The 23,738-nt window shown below is 34.1% G+C and overlaps 1 protein-coding gene across 1 annotated transcript in view; it reads left to right on the forward strand.

Annotated features, from left to right (window-relative positions):
- The window catches only part of LOC111509538 (uncharacterized), a 46,684-nt gene that overhangs the window by 18,924 nt on the left and 4,022 nt on the right, over positions 1–23,738 (forward strand). The window contains 5 exon segments of the mRNA XM_074179757.1: positions 7,707–7,828; positions 12,494–12,621; positions 12,623–12,770; positions 16,461–16,583; positions 22,072–22,244. Of these exon segments, the coding sequence (XP_074035858.1) occupies positions 7,707–7,828; positions 12,494–12,621; positions 12,623–12,770; positions 16,461–16,583; positions 22,072–22,244 (694 nt within the window).

Genomic DNA, 23,738 nt, shown 5'->3' on the forward strand with positions numbered 1-23,738 from the left:
TGAGAAAAGAGCAGACGCAATGCCCTCAAAAGGTTCATGTTTTGGGCAGGGATTGTAGGAAAGCATATCATTGGTTTCGTTTTCATAAAGGGCAACTTGAATTGCGATGATTATTTCGCACTACTTCAAAATGATGTCATTCCAAGTTTAGCAAATTATTAATAATAATAGGGGGGAATTCTCAGTACGGTGTGTCCATACTATTCAGCAATACTCTCAAGGGCATACACTTTTTCAAATGTTTTTTCTGTAAAACTTCATGTGGTTGGTTTTTGGTATAGTTATCATCAAAATACAAATTGTTATCCATATTTCATCTTTCCTCGAATTTTTATTCGGTACTTTGATGAGCTGTCGTGAATGATAGAAAGCATGGTCAAGAACTATTACACTATTTGCATCCAAATTTGGGATCAATATGTTTTCAAACCTTTTCTCAAAAATATTAGCTTCCATATTCTTATGATAGTCAACATTGCAGTCCTCAAGTTTTTTCCACATAATTTCAAAGAATTCGGAACCCATTCTTTACTTCCTCCGCAATGCACAATGATTAGTCACGACCCTTTGTTTGCAGGCATGTTAGGCGTACACATTCTTAAACCATCAGTCCACCCTTTCGTAACTGTGTCGTGAGTGTCGTACCAAGTATCGTCTAAATAGAAAATTTGCCGTTGTTCTTGTCTATATTTAGTTAGTTGTTCTAAGTATTTTACAGCAATTCCACTATTCTTCTGCTTTCCTTAACTGCTTGACGTTTGTTTATTATTTTGAATCTGAATCCTAGTTTTTTTATCCAATTCTGAAGAGTTTTGTCACATCAGCTCACGTAACGACCGGAAGTATTCAATTTTTTGCTTATGATTTCAGTTGTAGGAATCTCATTGCTTTTGTAACAGTCGTATATTCTTTTTTTCAATGATTTTATTAGATGAACATCTAAAGGTTTTGGTAATCCCGTATCACATTGCGTCTTGCGTTCATAAGGTTTGTTTTTGACTATTTTACGAACAGCTGAAGAAATTTCAATCTAATATGATGTTGCTGGTAATAGTTTGTTTACCTCGAAACCAAACTTGTGATGTAGATTCTTATATACATTGGAACATACTCTCTGTGTTTCAATATTCAAATGCATCCGAATCTTATTCACTGGTATCTCTTTTTCACATTGTTTACCATCGCTATTGGAATCACTACACAGGAAAAAGTCTGCGTTGTTATCACACTCGTTATTACTATTAGTTCTTGTCCGAGAACACCACATTTTAAAAGATACCAAAAATTTTAACCAATTATAACTGCACTAATATCGAATTTCAACACTAAAATCGCGATCAGTTCCTGAACTGAACATTAACGACACAACGGCGATACTCATCCCCACATTCTATTCGTCACCGTAACATGACTTGAAATTTAATTTTATGACTCTTTAGCCAATCATAAAACTCGGTTAGTAGAAATTATCCAATACGAACCGCCAATTCTTCAGTCCACGTGGACCAGTTCGCAGCGGCATCATTTCTCTGTATTGGTTTTTTTGGCCTTTGAGATGCCGATAACTTTAACTATTCACAATACAGGTTACTTAGACTGTACATGAGTGGTGTGATGTGTCTCGATCAACTGAAGGCATATTGATTATTGTTCCGGGCGATGCGGTCGCTGGTGGTGGTGTATTGGTCTTGGTTTTAGATATTATGGTTTTGCATGCAACTGAGTGGTTGTGTGCGTCATCTCACTTGTTGAGAATGCTGGTTTCACCGTGGTGTATACTTGCGATCTACTTGCAGCTTTTGAATTCGATGTTGTGACCCTGTGACCCATATCAAGGTGGCGTTTGTATAGGGCTAAGGTTGTTTGTTTCGAAGTTAAAGTTCTTATATATGCCTTAGTTTTCTACGTTGACTTTGTCTTTTGGAATGTTTAAGAAATTTCTGATGGTTCTCGTGTGTTTATATGTATATTGTGTCGTTTCATAATTTTTCCTATTTTATCTGTAACTCCACTGACGTAGGGCAGAATGACTTTAGTTTCTATTGTGTTTGTTTCTTCATTGGTTTCCTTTAGCATTAGGTGTGTTGTATGATTTGTATATCCATTCTGCTGCCTTTTATATGTCTTTCATTTTTTGTTTCTTCGTGTGCTGATTTCCTGTTGAGTTTTCTTGTACATAGTACTTCTGAGAAAGGAAACTCGTTTTCTCTTACCATCTCTAAGGTAAACTTTATTTTCTCGTGGATTGAGTACAGATTATGTCACGAAACCGTCAAGTTCTTCAAGTCCATGAGGCCAAATGATGACCAAGTCGTCGACATATCCGTCATTATTTGGGTTTCTACGTGGTGTTGTTCAGAGCCAAAATAGCCGAAAGGTTGGAGATGGTGTTGGTTGGAGAGCAGTGGTCTGAGAGTTCAATAACAAGTGCGGGTAGGTCCCCATTCATTGCTATCTGGTATAGAGCTTCATTATTAGGTACTTTGGGGTACAAAGATACAATGTCCAGGTTGGTAAAATGCTTCGAATTCTTGACAGATGATTGCAAATGTTTTGTTAGTAGTTGCATTATGCTGGCCAGATACCTTTCAAGTGGCTGTAGTGAAGAGCCAGTTACGCTGACATTGGGTCTTGGAAGGTGTGTTTTGTTTACATAACCCAAACACTCTCATACCCAGAGAAAAGTCCAGCTGATGCCTCAAGTTATATGGGTAAATACACATTAGGATTCACTCGACTAGAACGTATGTGGGAAATAAATTCGCTGCCAATGCTGAAATGGTAATAAAATCCCCTGTGTGTTGCCTCGTTTAAATACGGAAAACTTCAAAATAACTTGGAGTATTTTCCATAAAACTTAGGCAATTCCTCGTAATTGATTTATTCCCTGGGGTGGCGAGGTATTTGAAGGAACGGTCTTCGGTTGGATCGATAAACAATCACAATTTCAGGATTCCAACGTCCTTGCATGTGTGAACACAACTAGTGTTTCGGTGAGATAACTAGAATAGGTGATGCGATACGGAAGATTACACCGCACGCATAATTAATGCGATAGAGATAATTGGGACAAAGATGAGGCTTCGCTGTTAGGGTAGATTTCACTCGCAATACAGTATACAGGAAATTACCAAAGTTAATAAAAGTTATTCATTCATTCAGTTAACATTCAATTAAATATTCAGTTAAATTCAGTTAAATAATTAGATTACATGAATAAATATTTTATGTGATATTTTGAATTCATTAAAAAGTCGAGAATTACACCTAAGCATAGAATATGCTTGTATTGTGCCTATTCTCCCAATTTAAATGAATCCCTATGACTATAGAAAACAAAACAAAAAGTTTTCATATTATATGTTAAATAATATATTGGAGAGAGAAGGTAAATGCAATGGACCAAAGAAAGTAGTGAGAGTGGGTACTTCATGAATGAATACTCCTTGGAATTTTCATATGATATAAATTTGTGTCAGATTTGTACTAGGGGATTCAAAAGATATTGTTAAATATTGTTGCAATTTCAGCGAGGTGTAATTTTACTTTTTTTTTTTAATTTGGGAAGAGTATTGATATTTTTTAGAGGTGCTGGGAGCATATTGTAGAGTTTTGGACCAAAAAAGAAAACAAATCTCTGAGTGTGAGTCTTGTGAAACAATGGAATTTGCATTTTATCAATTAATCTACTTACTTTGGATTTACGTTTATCATATTTTTCATTGTTTGAATAAATCCATATCAGACTTTGGAAAGTATATAATGATCTGATGTTCAGTAATTTGGTATCACTATATAGAGACTCACTTGCATGTAATCTGCGTTTCTTGAATATTATTTTTATTAAAGTGTTTTGCACTGTTTGCATGCAAGTCATTGTACTATTAAATGTACAATGACTTGCAATGACTCAGCTAAAGATGTATAACACATTCTCAAATTCTTCCTATCTAGAATATCTCGTAGGTTATAGAAGGTGTAAATAAGCTTTCTCAGTCTTTTTGTGACTTGGCTTATGTGTTCATCCCACCTGAAATGCTGGTCCAGCACAACACCCAAGTATTTGATAGTTGAAGTCTTTTCTATTATATCACATGTACATGGTTGATGTGAGTCGCATCTCAAACTTTTTATTTTCAGTTTTGTTCTGTGTGGCTGATCAGTGTTTTGCAGAGAAAATGTCATAAATTTTGTCTTATTAACATTCAAAGTCAGTAGATTATAATCAAGCCATGTCTTAATCTCTTGAAGCCCGTCTTCAGCAAGTTTATAGACATCTTCCCATGATTCTCCTGTGTATACAATAGCTGTGTCATCAGCATAGCAGATGAGGTTTACCACAAAAGTCGGTTATTTCTGTGATACTGTTTATATAAGTAAGAAAGAGAACTGGTCCAAGAACAGTTCCCTGAGGAACGCCAATAGTGACTTCTTGTGACTGTTCATCAATTTTAACTCTTTGTAATCTATTTGCTAAATAATTCTGCAAGACATCTAGTGTCTTACCTCGCACTCCATATGTATATAATTTTTCTATTAGTAGACTATGGGATACGGTGTCAAATGCTTAGGCCAAATCAAGGAATATGGTTAAACATTTCCTCGATTTGTCCAATGCATCGACAGCCTTCTCAACAAGGTACATAATAGCATTTTCAGTGCAAGTGCATCATTTATTCAGAAAGCCGTACTGATGTTTAGTTATGACGCAATGTTTATCAAAGAATGATAATAATCTTTATTCAATGCACTGTTCGAAAATCTTTGCAAAATTGTTAATGACAGAGATCGGCCTGTAGTTGTTTAATTGATTTTTTTTACCCGTTATATAGACTGGTGTTACGACTGATTCTTTTCATTGTCGAGGCACGACTCCTGTTTGAAACGATACATTTATAATATGTACCAAGGGTCCTATGATCTGTATGTGAGAATGTTTATCATTTTAGCAGTTATTCCATCAGGTCCTGGGGAGCAGTCATTTTTGAGATTTGCAATGAAGATAATTACTTCATTTTCATTCATATTCAAGTGAATATGAATTGCATTTACCGGATACCCTGTGAGTGCGGAAAATCATACATCGGTGAAACTAAGAGGCCATTGAATGTTAGCATTGCCGAGCACAAGAAACACACACAACAAGTGGACACCAGCAAATCAGGAATAGCAAAGCATGTTTGGACCCAACAACATAACATCGAGTGATCCTAAGCTGAGATCATATACAGGGAGAAACATTGGTTTAGGAAGAAATTCAAAGAAGCCGCATACATGTTGTCCAATAATGTTTTCAGCCAAGATAACGTAGAGATACGCAACATATGGAAACCTATCATTAAGCGAAAAATGGCCAAACGGTAATCTCTCGCTAAACCGGTGAAGCGGAAAGAGGAAAGCGGAGATAAGTAAAAAGTACTCGAATGACCCATAGTCATTTCTCGGAGGAATTAGTCCAGTCATCATCCGATTGTGGATACTAACAATCGAAAAGTCGTGAAGTAACTTGACTTGGAATCTCTTAATTTTGTATTTAATTTTTTTATTTATTAATTTTTTTGTTTATTTGTTCTATTTTTAATTTCAGTTTTTTTTTACAGATTCTTCCAGGGATTTCAAATCAATTTATTTAATAGTAGACAACGGAAGTCCGATCTAATGAAATTCATCAAACAGAAGTGAATATGTGTGATACATATTATTTTCAAAATTTTATGAATACACTGACCTGTTACTTGATGAAAATTAATAACACTTTCCATTAATTATAAAAGTTTTACCATCAATTTTACTCACTACCAATTAAGAGAAACCAAGCCGAGTCCACAAATAATAATTTAAAACCAGAGTCAAATATCTGCATCGCAGTTACAACGGAAAAACAACTCGAGCACTAACTCGGACACTGCAGCCGTTACCACATCACCTTTGATAATGTATACCGCAGTAGTAGACGAAACGCCTGGCATAAAAACCTACAGTCCATGGCCAAAAGAAAAATTCAGTAATGGCGAGTGGATAACTTCTTGTTAGTGATAAAATAAATGAATGTTGGTGTTTACTGATTTCCAGATTTTTGGTCCAAATAATATATGTCCTTCACTTTTTGTATGTAACATGTCGTAGTCCATGTTGAAAACGTGATTGTTCTTTGAAAGGTGGCAAGCATAGGTGGCATTGATTTTCTTTAGTTCAAAACTTGTTCGATGATTCAAATATGTTCGGAGATTCTTGTTTTTAGATTTATTTGAATTCTTCCTATATAAACTTGGGACGATTCACATGTTACTTTGTACACTTCTGATTCGTTATCTTCATCCATGTTTGACTTGTTGTTTTTTATATGTCTACCCAAGGAGTTACAATCTTATATGATATGTTATTGTTATCCTTTGTAAGTAGTATTTTGATTTGATCTGATAAATAATTTTTCTGTATATGTGAGTGCTTTGTAGGCGTTAGTGTTATTTTTAATGGGGGTAAACTTGGTTGATGACCTGTTTGAAAAGTTTTTTGAGAATCACGTTGAAGAGTTTTCGTTGAAAAGTTGAAATTTATGGATACAATTTTGAGGTCTTGTGGTATTAATTTCGATAATTCAGGACATTTAGCGATTTTGTAAACTCGAAATTTTTGGGGGGAACGTACTCCCTCATACCTCCCGCCCCGCCTGTGATTAGGCCTTAACTGATTTCTGTAGAAGAATTTTGGGAACACAAGTAAATAAACTCATCCAAATCCCTTCCAAACCATTCACCAAAATGACGAAGTTCGAAAACTTTAGTCGTCGTTCCACACCCTTTAAGCACGGAGTAAAGTTGTGGAGTTGAAACACGCAAGATGTAACCGGACAATTTAAATTGCGTTGAATCGAATTAGATATCTAGGTGTTTTCCAATGTTTGGACTGAAATTCTTAGTGGAAGGTATTTGTACTTCTTGGAAGAACAAATAATTAAACAAGGGAGTAATTTGAGTTTAATTTAGTGATATGTGTTCCATTGAATTATTGTTGGAGTGTTTTGTGTTATCAATAAAAAAAAAATCGGTGCAGTTTCTACGGTGGGGTAATCGATTGATAATAATAATTAGGGAAAAGGTGAGTCCTGTTTTTTTTAATAAACCTGTAGACAGATCCATCACTGTTTTGAATCACCAAACCAAAACGAAAAACATGGATTTTAAACAAACAGATTTATTGATTTTCGCAAAAGAATGATAACTTATGATACATCATTGAAAATGTAAAATCTGGTTCTATTCAAAACATAAAGAATCCAATATAGCGCCCATAAGAAAAAATAAAGTTGATGATGGTGACCGGAAGACAAAACGTCGGATAGCAAATTTGAAAACACCATTATGTAGCTGGGAAAAGGTGGCAATGTGGAATTTATTTTAGAATCCTTCAAAAAATGAAGCCAGAAAAAATCAAAACCATTTTCGGAAATTTCTGTTTTTCCGGATATTTCCGGATATACTCGGAATTTCAGAACTTTCTCAACGGCATATTGTTAATCAGGTGATTAAGCAACTTTGTCTTTTGATAGATGACCTGTCGAAAAGGGGATATTGAACTTTTTTTTGACTGCTGTATCCTGATTGAAACCGTGGATTCTGATATAATTTCGGAGTTTTCAAACCATCTCTAGCGTTTTCTAATGATCCCAAAAACTTCTTATCAAATTTGTTTTCTTCCCTTTTCAGTTATTTGGAAATATACAATGAGAAAGTACGAGATCTCCTGACTCCAGAAGAATGCAAATCGACAAGGAAACATTCTTCCCTGAAAGTTAGGGAACATCCCAAGAGAGGTCCATACGTACAAGGTAAAGTTGATGAATTGAATAAATAATAATAATAATAATAATAATAATAATAATAATAATATTTATTTCACTTGTTGAACAGCATGAAAATATTACAATAAACATTTACATACAGTAACAAGAAAGACGTCTATGTATGACTAAAAAAAATAATATAAAACAACAAAACATGACAGATACTATTCTGGACATATAAAGGTAATTTATAATTATTTATCGAGAGTGGCTATTGAAACTCGTCAACGGTGTAGCAGTTTCTTTCAATGAGATATTTTTTTCATTGTCTTTGAATATGCAGATATTCATTGAGTCCTTAATAGAAACATCTAGCTTGTTATTGAGTATTGCTGCCCAGTGTATTACAACTTCTTGCCAGACTATAATAAACACAAACTTCAACGCATACAAAATGCTTGTATGAGATTTGTGTGCTGCATAAACTACCGTGATCATGTAACTCCATATTTATTGAAATTAGATCAGCTTTATATTGAGTTTAGAATTCGTTATCTCATATCTAAATTCTTATATAAAGTATTGGAAAGCAAAACTCCTAATTACTTGTTCAGATTAATTAGTAAGCGATCTGATAATCATTCTATCAATTTAAGAAAAGATACCTACATTTACCATTCCATATCATGTTACCACCAAATTTGAGGGATGTTTTTTTTACTTTGGACCGAAGTATCTAAATAATTTATTACCGTATATTCATTTGTCTATATATCAATTCAAAAAAACTTTAAATGTTCAAAATGATTGTAATCTTTTATATTATCCCCATAATAGTTTTTTATATTATTTTTGTATCTATTGTAACTGTTACTTATAGTCTTACTGTATGCTTATTTTTTTCTCTTAATTATGGGACGGGTGGAAGATAACCTCTAGCTAACCCTTTTCCCTTTGTGTATAAAACTTGTTTTTGCACAATAAACGTTATTATTATTATACAGTTTGGGTCCAAGGTATAGGTTACTCCTTTGATAGAGAGAGGTTCGGTGGGAAATATATTGTCGTCAAAGTTTGTTGAAAGAAACATAATTTTGATTCATTACAAAATGATGATGCTACATTGATGATGCTTATTCAAAAAACTACTAATAACTTTTGGATAAATGAAGACTGGAACTTTTTTTGGCGCTGAGTGCCAAAAACCACATCATTGGCAAAAGAAGTTAGATTGGCTAGCATGTCAATAATTCTCCGTACAAAAGTGAAGGGGTCTATTCGACCCTCCACCCAAGGGTTTATTGTGGCTCATACCTATTCACACTCGGCCAAATAAACCCAGCTTCTTAATGAAGCCGATTAGTTTGTATGGAGAGTGATTTTTCAGGTCATATGGTAAGAGTACGGCTCTGCCGAACTCTAAGAACCTGATTCGGTCCCCAGCGGGACAGGCACAAAGTATATGCTCTGCTGTTTCATTATTTTCCAGAGGCGACACACACTGCCTTTCGACAGTTCGTGTCTCTGCATATGATGATTCAAATGACAGTGACCTGTAAGAAGGCCTGTTAGACATAATAGTGCTTCCCTACTGTAGATTCTGCAGAAGTCCATAAATCTTCTTGCCATCCAGGTGTTCAATGTTTGTTTAGCAAAGCCAAAGATCATATAATGGAATGATATTGGAAAAGTCAATACAAATCACATTCGAATTCGAAGCTAGAGAAATATTATCAAGAATGCAATTAAACGATAAAACTTTGGTTTTTGAGACATTGAAAGCTAATAAGATTGCCTTAGACCAATCTGAAAGTTTGGAAATATCAGAGCAAATGGCATTATATAGATCATTTGTATTGCTATTGCGCCATAATATTGTAGTGTCGTCGGCGAATAAAATAAATTTACTCTGTATATCAATGATAGTCAAGTCATTGATATAGAGTAGAAATAGGGTAGGTCCAAGTACTGAGCCCTGTGGTACTCCGTTAGATATGTCAGGAACATCAGATACTGTTGTATATTTATTCCTTTAACTTCTACCCGATAGATAAGATGAAAACCATTTAGAGTAATATCCTCAATACCATAGAGATAAAGTTTCCTAAGCAGATTCTCGTGATTAACACAGTCAAATGCTTTAAATAAATCGCAAAAGACTGCTACTGTAATCTCCCGTCTATTAATGTTACTGTACACTTCATATAAAAATGAAAATATGGCATCATGAGTATTTTTGTTTGACTGAAATCCACATTGTCTGGAGCTTATTATGTTAACGAAGTTCAAATGTTCTGTTAAACGTATTTTTACCAGTTTTTCAATAATTTTTGCTAACGACGGAATAAGAGAAATTGGGCGATATTTCGAAGGATTCTCTAGATCACCACCTTTGTAAAGAAGGATTACGATCGAAGTTTTTAAGAACGAGGGAAATGAACCCGTTAGAAATGATTGATTGATTGCCTTCGCCAATGCATTTAGAGTAGTAGCAGGAAGATTTTCAAAAATTTTCATCGATAATTCGTCGTTTCCAAATGCCGTTTTATTTTTAAATGAAGCAATTATTGTCTGTAATTCGCAAATATTAGTAGGGTGTAAAATTAGTTTCTCGTAAGAAATTACATTGCGTAATTTCTCAAGGGGATCATACGGTGAGTCAGATTTATAATTCAAAGTGGCGGCTTTTGAACAATAATATTTATTAAGTTCATCTATTTCTGCTCGTTTATTTTTACACTTTCCTCGAAAGTCATTTATAATAGACCAAGTCTCTTTAGCTCTATTACATGCTTGGGTAATCCTTTTTTGATAAAAATTACATTTTGCGTGGTTTTTTTTAACATAGTTATGAGATGCTGTGTTATTTATGAATTTTTTAATGTAGTTAAGCGATCCTAGATTACAAGAAGAGATTTTTATGCCTTTGCTAAGCCAGTGCTTTTTTAATTTTAATTTTATCTTTTGATGGGGAAGGAGTTATTGAAAATGAACCAGAGCTGATTATAAAATGTTTGAAGAGGATCAATAACATCCTGAGTATGTTCCCAATTAATTTGACAACATTTTAAATAGAACCTATTATAGTTTGCTGTACTGTAGTCTACCATGCAGTGAGCATTGATTCGAGTTGAGAAAGGAAGGTGTTGATGTCAGAAGAAGTACAATACACACATAATTTTATCAATTGTATATCTAAAAAATTTTACATAAAATCATCAAACAATGAAACATCTTGGCCGGTCGGTAGCCGGTCGGTTCGACGTGGGTGCTTTCATTCACTCAAATCGACCGCCGTGTTGGTCGGTGGTTCAAGCCCCAGACTGAACGATCGATTTTCACTTGCTATCGTCCAACCCGTGTTAGGAATTACACTTGAAAGGAGAGACCTCGCACAATTTCGAGTTCTGAGGGTTGTCGTTCGTAAGGGTGCGACAGCTGGTCAACGAAAAAAACAGATTTTAACAGATTTTTAACAGATATTTCCAGATAATATTACAAAAAATCTTTCAGGAACTATATAAATGAATAGGAGAGTAAATAACGATATATCCGTGAGCCATGAAGAATATTTTGTTTGATTTAATTTTTTTTTCATCTCGTGTTGATAGTCCAAATTTTTTGTTTTTTGGTTGTTGCCCGATTTTATTTCATTGTAATTTCAGTTTCTTTGCTTAATATAATTGTTATTTTTCTGCTAATCTTTTTAATTTTTTACAGATTCTTTCTGATATTTCGAATCAATTTATATAATATAAACTAATGAAATGCAGAATATTTTATATTATGAAAATTTACAATTATTCATTTGAACGTTATTTTACGTGATAGTAACATTTACTGAATGAATAAATAGAATTGAATTATTCTCAATTATTAACTTGATCTGTATACTCAGACAATTTTCTTTCATAGTCGTATATATCCCTTTAAATGAGTTTGCAGAATTACTATTTCAATGTGTAATTTTGTGATCAGTTACCTAAACATATGATTCGAATTGAAATATTATTTATTATTATGAATTAGTTGAATATTTTATTATCTATATTTTATTTATTTATTAACTTGCTGATGTTCACATAATCTCAAAGCATTTCTATCTTGAATCTTTTTTATGAAATTGAGAAGTAGAAACCAATTTCTCCAGTTGATACATTCAATGGGAGGCAAGCTATGAGAATTTAATAATATTTGGATTCAGTGGACTAAAGCAGGAGAAAGTAAAATTACATATGAAACTGAAACTTACTTCTGAAATTTAAATATTAACAATGTGGATTTACAAAATTGGGCCCTCTTCATTGAAATTCCATTTGTAAATCTATGTTTTTGTGTAATTTTATAAAATTAAACCCTCACATCATTGAAATTTCAATACGATAATTCCTTAAAAACTTGCGTAGTTTTACGGCGAGTGTTAGGAATTCAAAAAGTATATTCACATAATTTATCATGTAATGAAATTTACATCAAGAGTGTATTAAACCGAATCGAGTGTAAAATTACATAATATAACGTTGGCAACGAATTGCCAAGGGTTATTTGTGTAATTTCACACTTTTCTTTCTACTGTACACTAATCAAGTAGAAATTAGTCGTCAGTATGAACACCCCTAAAGAAGCTTTTGTGTGGTGAAACGTGTGTTGCGGTTTTGTAAACTGTTCAGTGACAATAAAATGTTACTTGAATATCTTGTTTTGTTGCAGGATTGTCGGAACACCGAGTAACTTGTTCCTCGGATCTTTTGGATTGGTTGGAGAAGGGAAACAAGAAGAGGAAAGTTGCAGCCACTTTATCAAACCCTCATTCGAGCAGAAGTCATTCCGTTTTTTTCGGTCAATTGTGACGGTGTCAAATTGAACTTGATCGATCTAGCAGGCAGCGAAAAGGCCGCGAATAGGTGTTTCGACATTTCGAGGTTCAAAGAAGGGGCTAACATCAATAAGAGCTTGGTCGCTCTGGGAAATGTTATTTCTGCTCTAGGTAAGATGTATAATATTTCAGAAAGTGTGCTAGCATTGATATTTACTCATTGGGCTTACACATCCATGCCATCCATGCTCATAATCTGGAAAAAAACTGCATTCAAACAAAGAGAAACCAAGCCATACCCATTTATAATGATGAAACCAGAGTCAAATATCAGCATCGTACTACATGGGATTAGTGTGAAGTTACCCACAACTTTTCATCCACAGTTAATGACGAGGACAATCGAACAGGGTTTAGAATGAGATTTGCGAACAGTGTTGCCAGATTGCGAATATTAAGAATTTTACCTGTATTTCGATGTTATCATTTTAAAAACATGATATATTATTGAAACAGATTTGCGTACCATACGTTCCTTCGGTGCGAAAAAAAATAGTTGCGTATATTCGAAACTGATTTATTCAAAAAAGACACTTATCAAAAATAGTTTGTTGATGAAAATTTCAGAAAATATTCTTCGAAAGTATATCTATCGACGTGTCTAGACAGATTTGCGTACCATATGTTCCTTCGTTGCGAAAAAAAAAAGATCCGTATATTCGGAACTGAATTACTCAAAAAAGTCAAATTTCTCACTTATCAAAAAAAGTTTGTCGATGAAAATTTCAGATTATATTCTTCGGTAGTATATTTATCGACGCTTCTAAACAGATTTGCGTACCATACGTTCCTTCGGCGCGAAAAAAAAAAATAGTTCTGAATTACTGAAAAAAGTCAAATTTCTCACTTATCAAAGATAGTTTGTCGATGAAAATTCCAGAATATATTCTTCGAAAGTATATCTATCGACGTGACCAAACATATGTGCGAACCAGACGTTCCTTCGGTGCGAAAAAAAAAATAGTTCCGTATATTCGGAACTGAATTACTCAAAAAAGTCAAATTTCTCACTTATCAAAGATAGTTTGCCAATGAAAATTTCAGAATATATTCTTCGAAAGTATATCTATCGACATGCCCAAACATATTTGCGTTTCTTCGGTGCGAAAAAAAGTTCCGTATATTCGGAACTGAATTACTTAAAAAAGTCAATCTCTTACTTATCAAAAATAGTTTGTTGATGAAAATTTCAGAATATATTCCTCGAAAGTATGTCTATCGACGTGCTGAAATAGATTTGCGTATTATACGTTCCTTCGGTGCGAAAAAAAATAGTTCCTTATATTCAGAACTGAATTGCTCATAAAAGTCAAATTTCTCACTTATCAAAAATAGTTTGTTAATGAAAATTTCAGAATATATTCTTCGAAAGTATATCTATCGACGTGCTCAAACAAACTTGCGTACCATACGTTCTTTTTTTGACTACGTCGATAGATATACTTTTGAAGAATATATTCTGAAATTTTCATTGACAAACTATCTTTGATGAGTGAGAAATTTGACTTTTTTGAGTAATTCAGTTGCGAATATACGAAACTTTTTTTTCGCACCGAAGGAACGTATGGTACGCAAATTTATACGAGCACATCGATAAATATACTTTCGAAAAATATATTCTGAAATTTTCATCGACAAACTATTTTTGATATGTGAGAAATTTGATTTTAATGAGTAATTCAGTTCCGAATATACGGAACTTTTTTACGCACCCAAGGAACGTATGGTACGCAAATCTGTTTGAGCACGGAGATAGATATACTTTTGGAGAATATATTCTGAAATTTTCGTTAACAAACTATTCTTGATAAGTGAGAAATTTGATATTTTGTGGATGAGTCTTTCCTGGGCATTCGGTATTGTTCAACGTCGGATATTTCAAATGATATACTTTTTACAAGTCATAAAATTTTTACCGAGAAACCAATTTTCCAGTTCCCATACGCTACCTGTTTCGGTACAAATGAATTTTTCGTGAATAATATTATACTCTTATTTTACATTTTTTTCGGTATTAATGCTTGTATAGGGACATTTGGCTGATATAATGAGTTTATGTAGAATGCTGACTCATTTATTCGACATGTCTCAATAATATATCGTGTTTTCAAAATGATAACATCGAAATACAGGTAAAATTCTTAATATTTGCAATCTGGCAATACTGTTCGCAAATCTCATTCTAATCCCTGTTCGATTGTCGTTCTTCATAAACTGTGGATGAAAAGTTGTGGGTAACTTCACACTAATCTACATGGGCCTAAAAGTTTTCGGTCTAACACATAAATGGCGCTGTTTTAGTTAGTACTAACGTTCAAAAGAAAGCTTTTGAAATTTCATGACATTGTAGTCATAAGTTTGCGAGTTATTGTGCTAAGAGTGACATTACTTTTGTTATTTTCAAAACAATGGGTCAAAAACAATTTCGTGTTTTAATTTTACACTGCTTCTTGATGGGAAAAAATACCGTTCAAGCGAAGCAATGGTTTGAAGAGTGTTATAGATACTCCGCTCCATCTGAAACAATAATTAAACGTTGGTTTGGTGACTGAACGTGGTCGTAGGTACACCGACGATATAGAACGCAGTGGACGTCCGAATGGGACAGTAACACCAGAAAACATAAAAAAAAATTACAAACTCGTTTTGAATGATCGGAAAGTGAAGCTGACATTGTAAAGATATCAAAAGAATGTGTTGGATTTATATTGCATGATCATTTAACCATGAGAAAGCTCTGTTCGAAGTGAATGCCGCGCGAGCTCACTGTTGACCACAGTTATCTCCGGCCGTGAAAGTTTACATTATTTGATCAGCATTAAAAGAATCGAAAAAAATACTCGTAGTATGTTTATTGCATGAAAAATAAATTGTAATCGATCCAAGATACGGGGGTTGAACTGGTGTGAATTTAAGCAATTTTTTTAACATGATTACCATCAAAACTAGACCTCCTACTGCACAAATTGTAGAAAATATGAAGGTCTGCCTACAACTTTTGTATATACGAAATGTTTTTCCACATAATATAAAAGTTCTACTATAAAAATTGGAGAAACCAGTTCATTCTTCATTTGTTTTTATTTTTTACGGAATTTGGTGAAAACCAACCTTTTTTGGTTTATGATAAAAAGAGAAATGAAAATTTCTATGTTTTTTACCACTTTTATTTGTAACATACAAATAAAAGTGGTAAAAAACATAGAAATTTTCATTTCCCTTTTCATCATGATCTCCTACCTACATCCATCAATTTATTTTTTGGTTTAAATATTCACATCTTCTCGATCCTCTGTGAAAAGCGTGTACCACTTGTAAACATTTTTCTGACCCAGAGTACAATCATCGTATGCCACTGTCAATATTTCAAGTGTTTTTGAACAATAAATTCAATTTTTCACACAAAATTTGGTGCAGCAGATTCTTTGATCCATTTTTTATCGCTAGCAGAAAATCGCCGAACATGCAAAACACTCCTAACTTTTATGCCGCTCACCAACAAACTAAACATGCTAAAAACTGTAACTGTGAACATATGTTCAAGACGAGTGTACCAAAATCATGAATCGAATGTATGTAGCCCGCGAAATTTGAACATTCATTTTTTGAACAGACGTATTTATTATTGAGAGAAGTGAATATTTTGAAATGTTTTCCTCAATGAGTTATTTCAGTTATTACACCATATTAAAAAAAAAATTATCGAGAATATTACCACAGATAAAAACGAATAGGTCCGCCGCTGATTCCATCTAATTCCTTGCATTTTTCGATCTAATTTCGGCGTGATTTTCATTCCAGCCGAGCAGACATCCAAACAGGCCAAGGGGATTCGACGAAGGTTCGTCCCGTACCGAGACTCAGTTCTGACATGGCTGTTGAAAGACATACTGGGTGGAAATTCAAACACTGTCATGGTGGCAAGTGAGTATTTTTTTTGAGACATTCATTTAATGAATAATATATTTCTCAAAAAATATTTACTAAATCTCCTAATTGTAGTAAAAGTTATAGTAAGAGATTGATCCAAATATTGGAACATATTCTGAGGAGTGTTGAAATTGTTTTTTTTTATAAAAGTTTAAATAAAATTGGTCTCGTCTTTAGGTACATGGACATTTGTCTAAAATAACTGAAAATTATATAATTTTATATAAAATTCAGAATATTTTCACTTCAAAGTATACTGTTAGACATTTTTAGGACAAAAAAGCATTCTCAATACTCTTCAACCAATATATTGCAATTTAATTGATATTTTTATCTCCAACAATTCGCTCTCAACATTTCAGATATCTACAAGCAATCACCCAAAGTTCTCTTTTCGAATATTCAAGTAGTCAACATCAAAATCATCAAATCTTTGCATCGTTATTAACTACCAAAGAGGCAGTAATCACTTATTGTCTTAGGACCTGAATGAGACCTACAAACGAGTATTTAGTAGAACACATGAAATCAGAGTTTGTAAGTTAGAGCAATCTGTAGACATCTTGGAATACATGGCAAAATGACACTCATAATTTAGAAACCTCTACACTATGCTACCGATGCAGATAATTTACTAAGATGGTCCAGTATACGGAATCTCTTCCGTTCAAAAACTCGACAGTAGGTCACCCGTAGATACATTTTTATGGAATAATATAGGAATATGTAGGAAGAGCTTTCTAAATCATTTTATGGTCTCGCCCACTAGACGTTCATTCTTTAAAAGAGGGTGAGTGCTAGATTTGAATAGCTGTATGGAACAGACCAATTGAACCATAATTCAAAAACATTCATGATCCAACATCACACAGCTGTGTTTCACGTATGAGTGATGTCAGACTAAGCTATTGCTGGACTCAGTTGTCCTTGAAGTTATAAATCTGAGAAAATAAAGGCGATGACATCTCCCCATCTGTATCTGTAGAGTAGGGAGGGTGAGTGTAGGCCCATAACACTTGGGCCACATTGTACATCCTCCCAAGGAGTTGTCCTCCTAGGTCATCGTCCATCCTGTCATTTCCAGGAAGGTGGACAGGTCACTAGGAGACATCTCCTTTATATCGGCAGGTGTAGGCCAAGACTCGCCAAACACACTCTCTTATTGACGATAACTCCGGACACTCGCATAGAACATGCCTGACAGTTTCATCTTCTTGTTCACACATCCTGGACAGAAGTGTGTCCAATAGCCCCATATTATGGAGGTGTTTTCTTAGTTGACAGTGGTCAGTCAGAAATCCTACTGTTAAGCGTAGATTTTTCCTGGTCATCCCCAGATATTTCTTCGGCGCCAGCTTCCCAGGGTCGCCCAAGGTGATCCAGGCAAGATTGCATCCTTTGATTCCATACCATCTCTTTATAATAGGGGAGCCCAAGCGGGGATTTCGGGATTTACTAAAGCGCAGCAGATTAATATACAGGGTGATACCTTGTACCCGGTTAAGTACCTCCACCAAATATGAGCCCCATATATAAGGCCAACTGTGAGGGATAAACGATCAGATAAGTAAAAAAAATTGATTATCAGAAATTCTCGAGCGCGTCAGATTAAGGTAGGGTGAGTTGATTACCTGCTGAAAAGTGTATATTCCAGTAATCTGACAATTTGAGAGTGACGTGAAGAAAGGGGAGGGCAGAAAAGTTGTAAAAAAATAACGTCATTTCGACATTCTCGAGCGTAGCTAATTTTTTTTATTTTGAAGGAAGTAATTCAAGAATAACGAAAAATATATAATTTGACGATTTCCGCAAGCCGAAATAACAAAAATTCGTCGATAAAGTTTAATGCGTGCAGCTTTGTGATACCTATATTTCCCTCTCCGAGTTTCTACTCCTCTATTCTCTATTTAATTTTTCTCTATCTATTACTCTCTCACTCCGTCCCCACTCTGAATTCTGGTGCCATGACGCCATCACATCTGATCACAGAGGCTCGTTCATGATGAAAATGAAGATTATGATTAATTAATCAATTAATTGATGGATGTAGCCGTTACTACGAGGTAGGAAATCATAATGAAGAAAAGAGAAGTTAAAGTTTCTATGTTTTTTACCACTTTTATTTGTAACTGACGTTACTGCGAATTCATCCTATAAGGACATTTTCAAACTTATACAATATATAAGGATATTTTATAAGGATATATATATATATATATATATATATATATATATATATATATATATATATATATATATATATATATATATATATATATATATAAGTTTGAAAATGTTCTTATAGGACGAAACTGCAGTAACGTTAGTTACAAATGAAAGTGGTAAAAAACTTTTGTTTATATCTAAGTATAAGTTTGAAAATATCCTTATATATTGTATAAGTTTGAAAATGTCCTTATAGGATGAATTTGCAGTAACGTCAGTTACAAATAAAAGTGGTAAAAAACATAGAGTTTCATTTCTCTTTACCTCATTAATTAATCAATTGATTATAAAAAATTAAATTTTTTTGAGCATATTTTTAAAGTATTTTCTTATAAATACAACTATTCTACTTAAAAAACATACACTTATTTATTTGCATGATATTTCCTGAGCTTTTCAATTATTAAGTTCAATGAATTGAAAAAAATAAATAAAAAAATATTGTTTTTGTCAGATTAAGCGAATCCCTCCAGATAATCGTCAGATTATGAGACAGCACGTCTAAAACATAAAGATGAACCATATATATCTTAATCTGACGCGCTTGAGTATTTCAAAATGACGAATTTTTTTTTGCACATTATAATAATGGCCGTGAGTTTGCGTCAGATCGAAATCGTCAGATTATTGAATGAGAGCTTTTTTTTTGTTGCACTTAATACCCTCTTAGAAAATCTGACGCGCTCGATTAATTTTTTTTTCTTTTCACTTTTAACCCTCACGTACAGCCACCCACATCATGCAAACGATCAGATTAACATACCAACATTATTGAAAATACGTAGGACATTGATGCTATCAATATCTGACGCGCTCGAGTATGTCCATGCAACAGTATTTACAAATACATATTTAAAAATCTATAGCCGCTTCCCCCACCGATGAGAAGGTATATATTATATAACATTTTTTTCTTCTTATCATCTAAGCTTTGCAACCTTATATGTCTGAATGACGCTCGAGTAAATCCCCATTTTGCATCGTGGGTTCCCCTGCTATTAGAGATTTAGCGTGGGTGTGACTAGTTCCGCAATTGTCGAAGTCATTAGGCCGTAAGTGCCACTAGGTCCTAAAATTCTCAGTCTAGCCGCTTCTTTGGCTAAAGAGTCGGCAATGTGATAACCTTTACTCCTGTCGTGCCCTTTAACCCACCTCAGGATAATGTTATTATCTACCGATTCTTGGTGGCTCTCTAGTACTAGACCTGAGGTAACACGTTATCTGTTCAAGGCTAAATACGGCTTGTCTACTATCAGTGCAGATTGTTATTTTTTGCTAGAAATTCCTTTCCTGGTTATTTCTTTGTGGCGATAGAGATACCAGCCAGTTCTGGCACAGTTTTAATAACATAATTTGAAATTAATTTCTACTCTGGCTGTACTTGTGCCGTCTACTTACGGCGCATAAAGGGTAAAGTAAATTTGTGTTACAGTATAATTTCTCTTAGAGTGGTTGTCTGTCTGTTTCGCATATTCGATAAATTATATCAAAGTCATTGTTCTGCAAAGTTCGCAACTAGTTATGCTTCTCGATGTCTCGTCAACTTTAAATATCGCTCCGCATAAATTAGCTGCCAAATTAGGTGTAATATTCTCATGAGTGGGACCAAGAAGTTCACCAATGATATTAATTATTTTTATTCATGAACGAGAACCTAGACCCTTTTCAACATTTTGAAATTCGAATCAGTTATAAAAGATTTTAGGCAGGAGCACAGTGTGTTTATTTAGTGAATGTGAAAATAGGAGTTCTGGATTATTTTTCATTACTATTACTCACGATTGGGGATTGAAGTGGCGTGTTCCATTTTTGAACACTAGTATTGTGAGGTCAGTTGTTATTACCTCTTTTAAAGGGGATACAAAGCTAAAATCAGACTCTAAGGCCATCCTTCATTAAAGGCCTTTTTCGTTTTATGCTGTTGGATAACGTAATAAAGGAATATTCAAAATTCGACAGTTCCGCTACTTCCTGGAAGTTGGGGGAGTGCAGTTTCAACTTTCCAAGTTGCAGTCAAAAAGAGAGGAAAGCTAACGAATCGGATGACTACTACCATTATTTCTTTGATTATTCCTTTTTTTTTGACACCCAATTTCGTCACCAGGCAAGTTATTTGTAGTGTTTAACTATATAAATAAATTAGAATTGTTTCAACCCCTAGTACGTACTGAGCTAGGTACTAGTATATTAGAAAGAGAGTTTGTAAAGTCACGTAATATAGACGTTCTCTCTCTCTCTCTTTCTCTAAAGAAAAAGATTGCATTAATTGAACTATACTTAGGAAATACGAACCACCCGTCTCCACTGAGCTAACCAGTGCTTTCGGTAGAGCACTATAAAATTTTGATATGGTTTCACCCTTCAGAGTAACAACTAATAAAACTCATTATATATATTATATAAAGACTCTGGCTGAACCAGGAAAAAACCCGTAACATTGGCTAAGGAGTGTGCCAAATATGGAGTGTTTAAAAAAAATTGCGAAAAAATCGAGAGTGATATAATAGCATATTATGCAACGATCATGTAATGATGGTTATTAAGACACGAGCATTAACCGGGATAAGAAACGAGCCGAAGGCGAGTTTTGTATGGTATATGCGAGTGTATTAATAACCATTACATGAGAGTTGCATACGCTATTTTTTCTAAACCCGATAAATAATGAAAAACTATAAATATTATATTTGTATCGAACACATTTACAGTAATTAACTCATATTTTTTAAAAAAAAACACAAATTTAATGGTATTATCCTGGATATATGAAAACTATAAAGATTCTAATTATATTTATATTGAATATAGCAACTGTAATTAATCTGATCTTTTAAAAATATTGGAGTCGATGGTATTACTTCTATATCGCTGTTTTGATAATATAGGTAGGTAATATGAAAACTGATTTTGACAAATAAAGCAATTAGTTACTTAGGTTAGAATCTAGGACAAACAAAGGAACAGGATTCTTGATTGAAAAATTATGAGTTTCTATTGGTTGATAATCTGTATCGTTATGAAAAATCTGTATCATAATGGATATCATTATGAAACGGATTATGGTCATATAAGTGTATTGTTAGAGTACGGGTGTAGAAAAAACAATTACCATGTCAAGAAATTCAAAAAGTGAATTTACCAATCCTACTTCCATTGCCATCCTGTATATAAATGCGAATCATTTATGAAGTCCTTGTAACAGCACTCTAAACGGAATGCAACAAAGTTTTCATTAAATCCACCTTGTCTCTTTCAGCTGTTTCTCCTTCTAGCGCGTGCTATAGTGAGACCGTCAACACTTTGCGTTTTGGGCAACGCGCCAAAAATATTATTTCTCGTCCAGTAGTCAACGAAGACCCAAAAGAAAAGACAATTCGAGAGCTGCGAGCAGAAATATTCAGGTTGAAGGAGATACTCAGCGTTCTGCAGGTGAGAAAATTACAAAAAATATCAAATTATAATTTGGACATTCACATGCATGTTTCAATGTGTCCTACGAACCCAGAACAAATCCTACTCAGAACAGGAGAATAACCGTTATGAATATTGAAACATTTGAAATTCAATGTGATTCTTTTTGCTATCTTGAAATTCTCAAATAAGTCGAAAAGTCTATAGCAATTCAGAAGTTTAAGCTTCCTCAGCCATACTTTGAAACTGTTGCGGTTTGGGTTTTTAGGCCATCACCTGTTGAAATTTCTTGCTGGCGCAAGTGGCTAACATCCTCAGACGTGTTTCAGTCACCAAGTTATCATCTTCAGGAGGAAGATTAAACTGGATACTTCAATCATCCTCTTGAAGATGATCACTTGGTAATGGTGGTGTTGAAAATAACGATTTGGTGTTGGGATAGAACTCCAGTAATATTTATTAAAGTCGTAGGCTTCACCTTCACATATAACTTGAGAGAGACCGAGAGAACAAAGATAAAGTAGTCAAATGTTTTTTTAATAGTATCCATGCAGTTTCTTAGGTGGAAGATGTACTCCTCGGTGATGACTCTTCTGTACCACAGATGATGTTACCCACATTGCCAGACTCTATATCAGCAATGAAGGTCTAGATTACATGACAAAGATTTTGTTCCTAATGCAGAAGAGATGGCATTAGTTGAGTTAAGTAAGTCCTTAATTCAAGTGAAAATGTTTAACTTGTTGTGAGAAAAAAATCCAGAGCCATCTGGATGAAGACGTAGCCAGGATGTTAACTACAGGGAGCACCTCATATGTACTTATTTATACGTATATAGTATCTGGTAACTGGGAAATGACCCAGAAGTAATACACTTTATTTTGTTGAAAAATTGTCATCTCTCTGCGTACTGCCTTTCATCTAGATGATACAAAATTTGTTCTATCGAAGTACTGAAACTAAGGTCAGTAGTGATATCAAAGAGAGGATCAGAAGTAGAGAGGGACCGCAATTGGTTCAATTTTTTCTGAAGGTCTCCTCTTCGAAAGTAGATCCAATGAATCTATCCTATGTCCATCTTTTCGATGAGACTCAGATTCATAAACCACCCAAGAAATTGAAATATAGTGAGGAGAATGATAACAGTCGAAGAAGAAATCAATGAACATACTAAATGAACAAGTAATCAATCTCTAAGTAGCTATGTTTTCAACAAGACAATGGGCTTGTTTCATGATTTTTGGTGTACAGTTCATTTGATAGTAATTTCAAATTGAAAACAGTGCACTTTGTTTCAGCTTCCTAAATAGCATTGTTCTCCCGTAATTAATTATTAAAAATCGGATTTTCTAGGCCACTCACGTCACGGGCCTAGTCCCGCTTCTTATTCGATTGACCAATATGAACAATACAAATAATCAACATTGCCAAATCGTATAATTCACGGATTTATTCGTGATTCAAAGTAAAATCACAGTCACTTTCGACAACTAAATCTAAGAAACAAGTGCA

This window comes from Leptinotarsa decemlineata, unplaced genomic scaffold (assembly GCF_025532065.1).
Source record: "Leptinotarsa decemlineata unplaced genomic scaffold, Ldec_3_MD MMD2_tig00026282_RagTag_RagTag, whole genome shotgun sequence".
NCBI classification, from domain to species: Eukaryota; Metazoa; Arthropoda; class Insecta; order Coleoptera; family Chrysomelidae; genus Leptinotarsa; species Leptinotarsa decemlineata.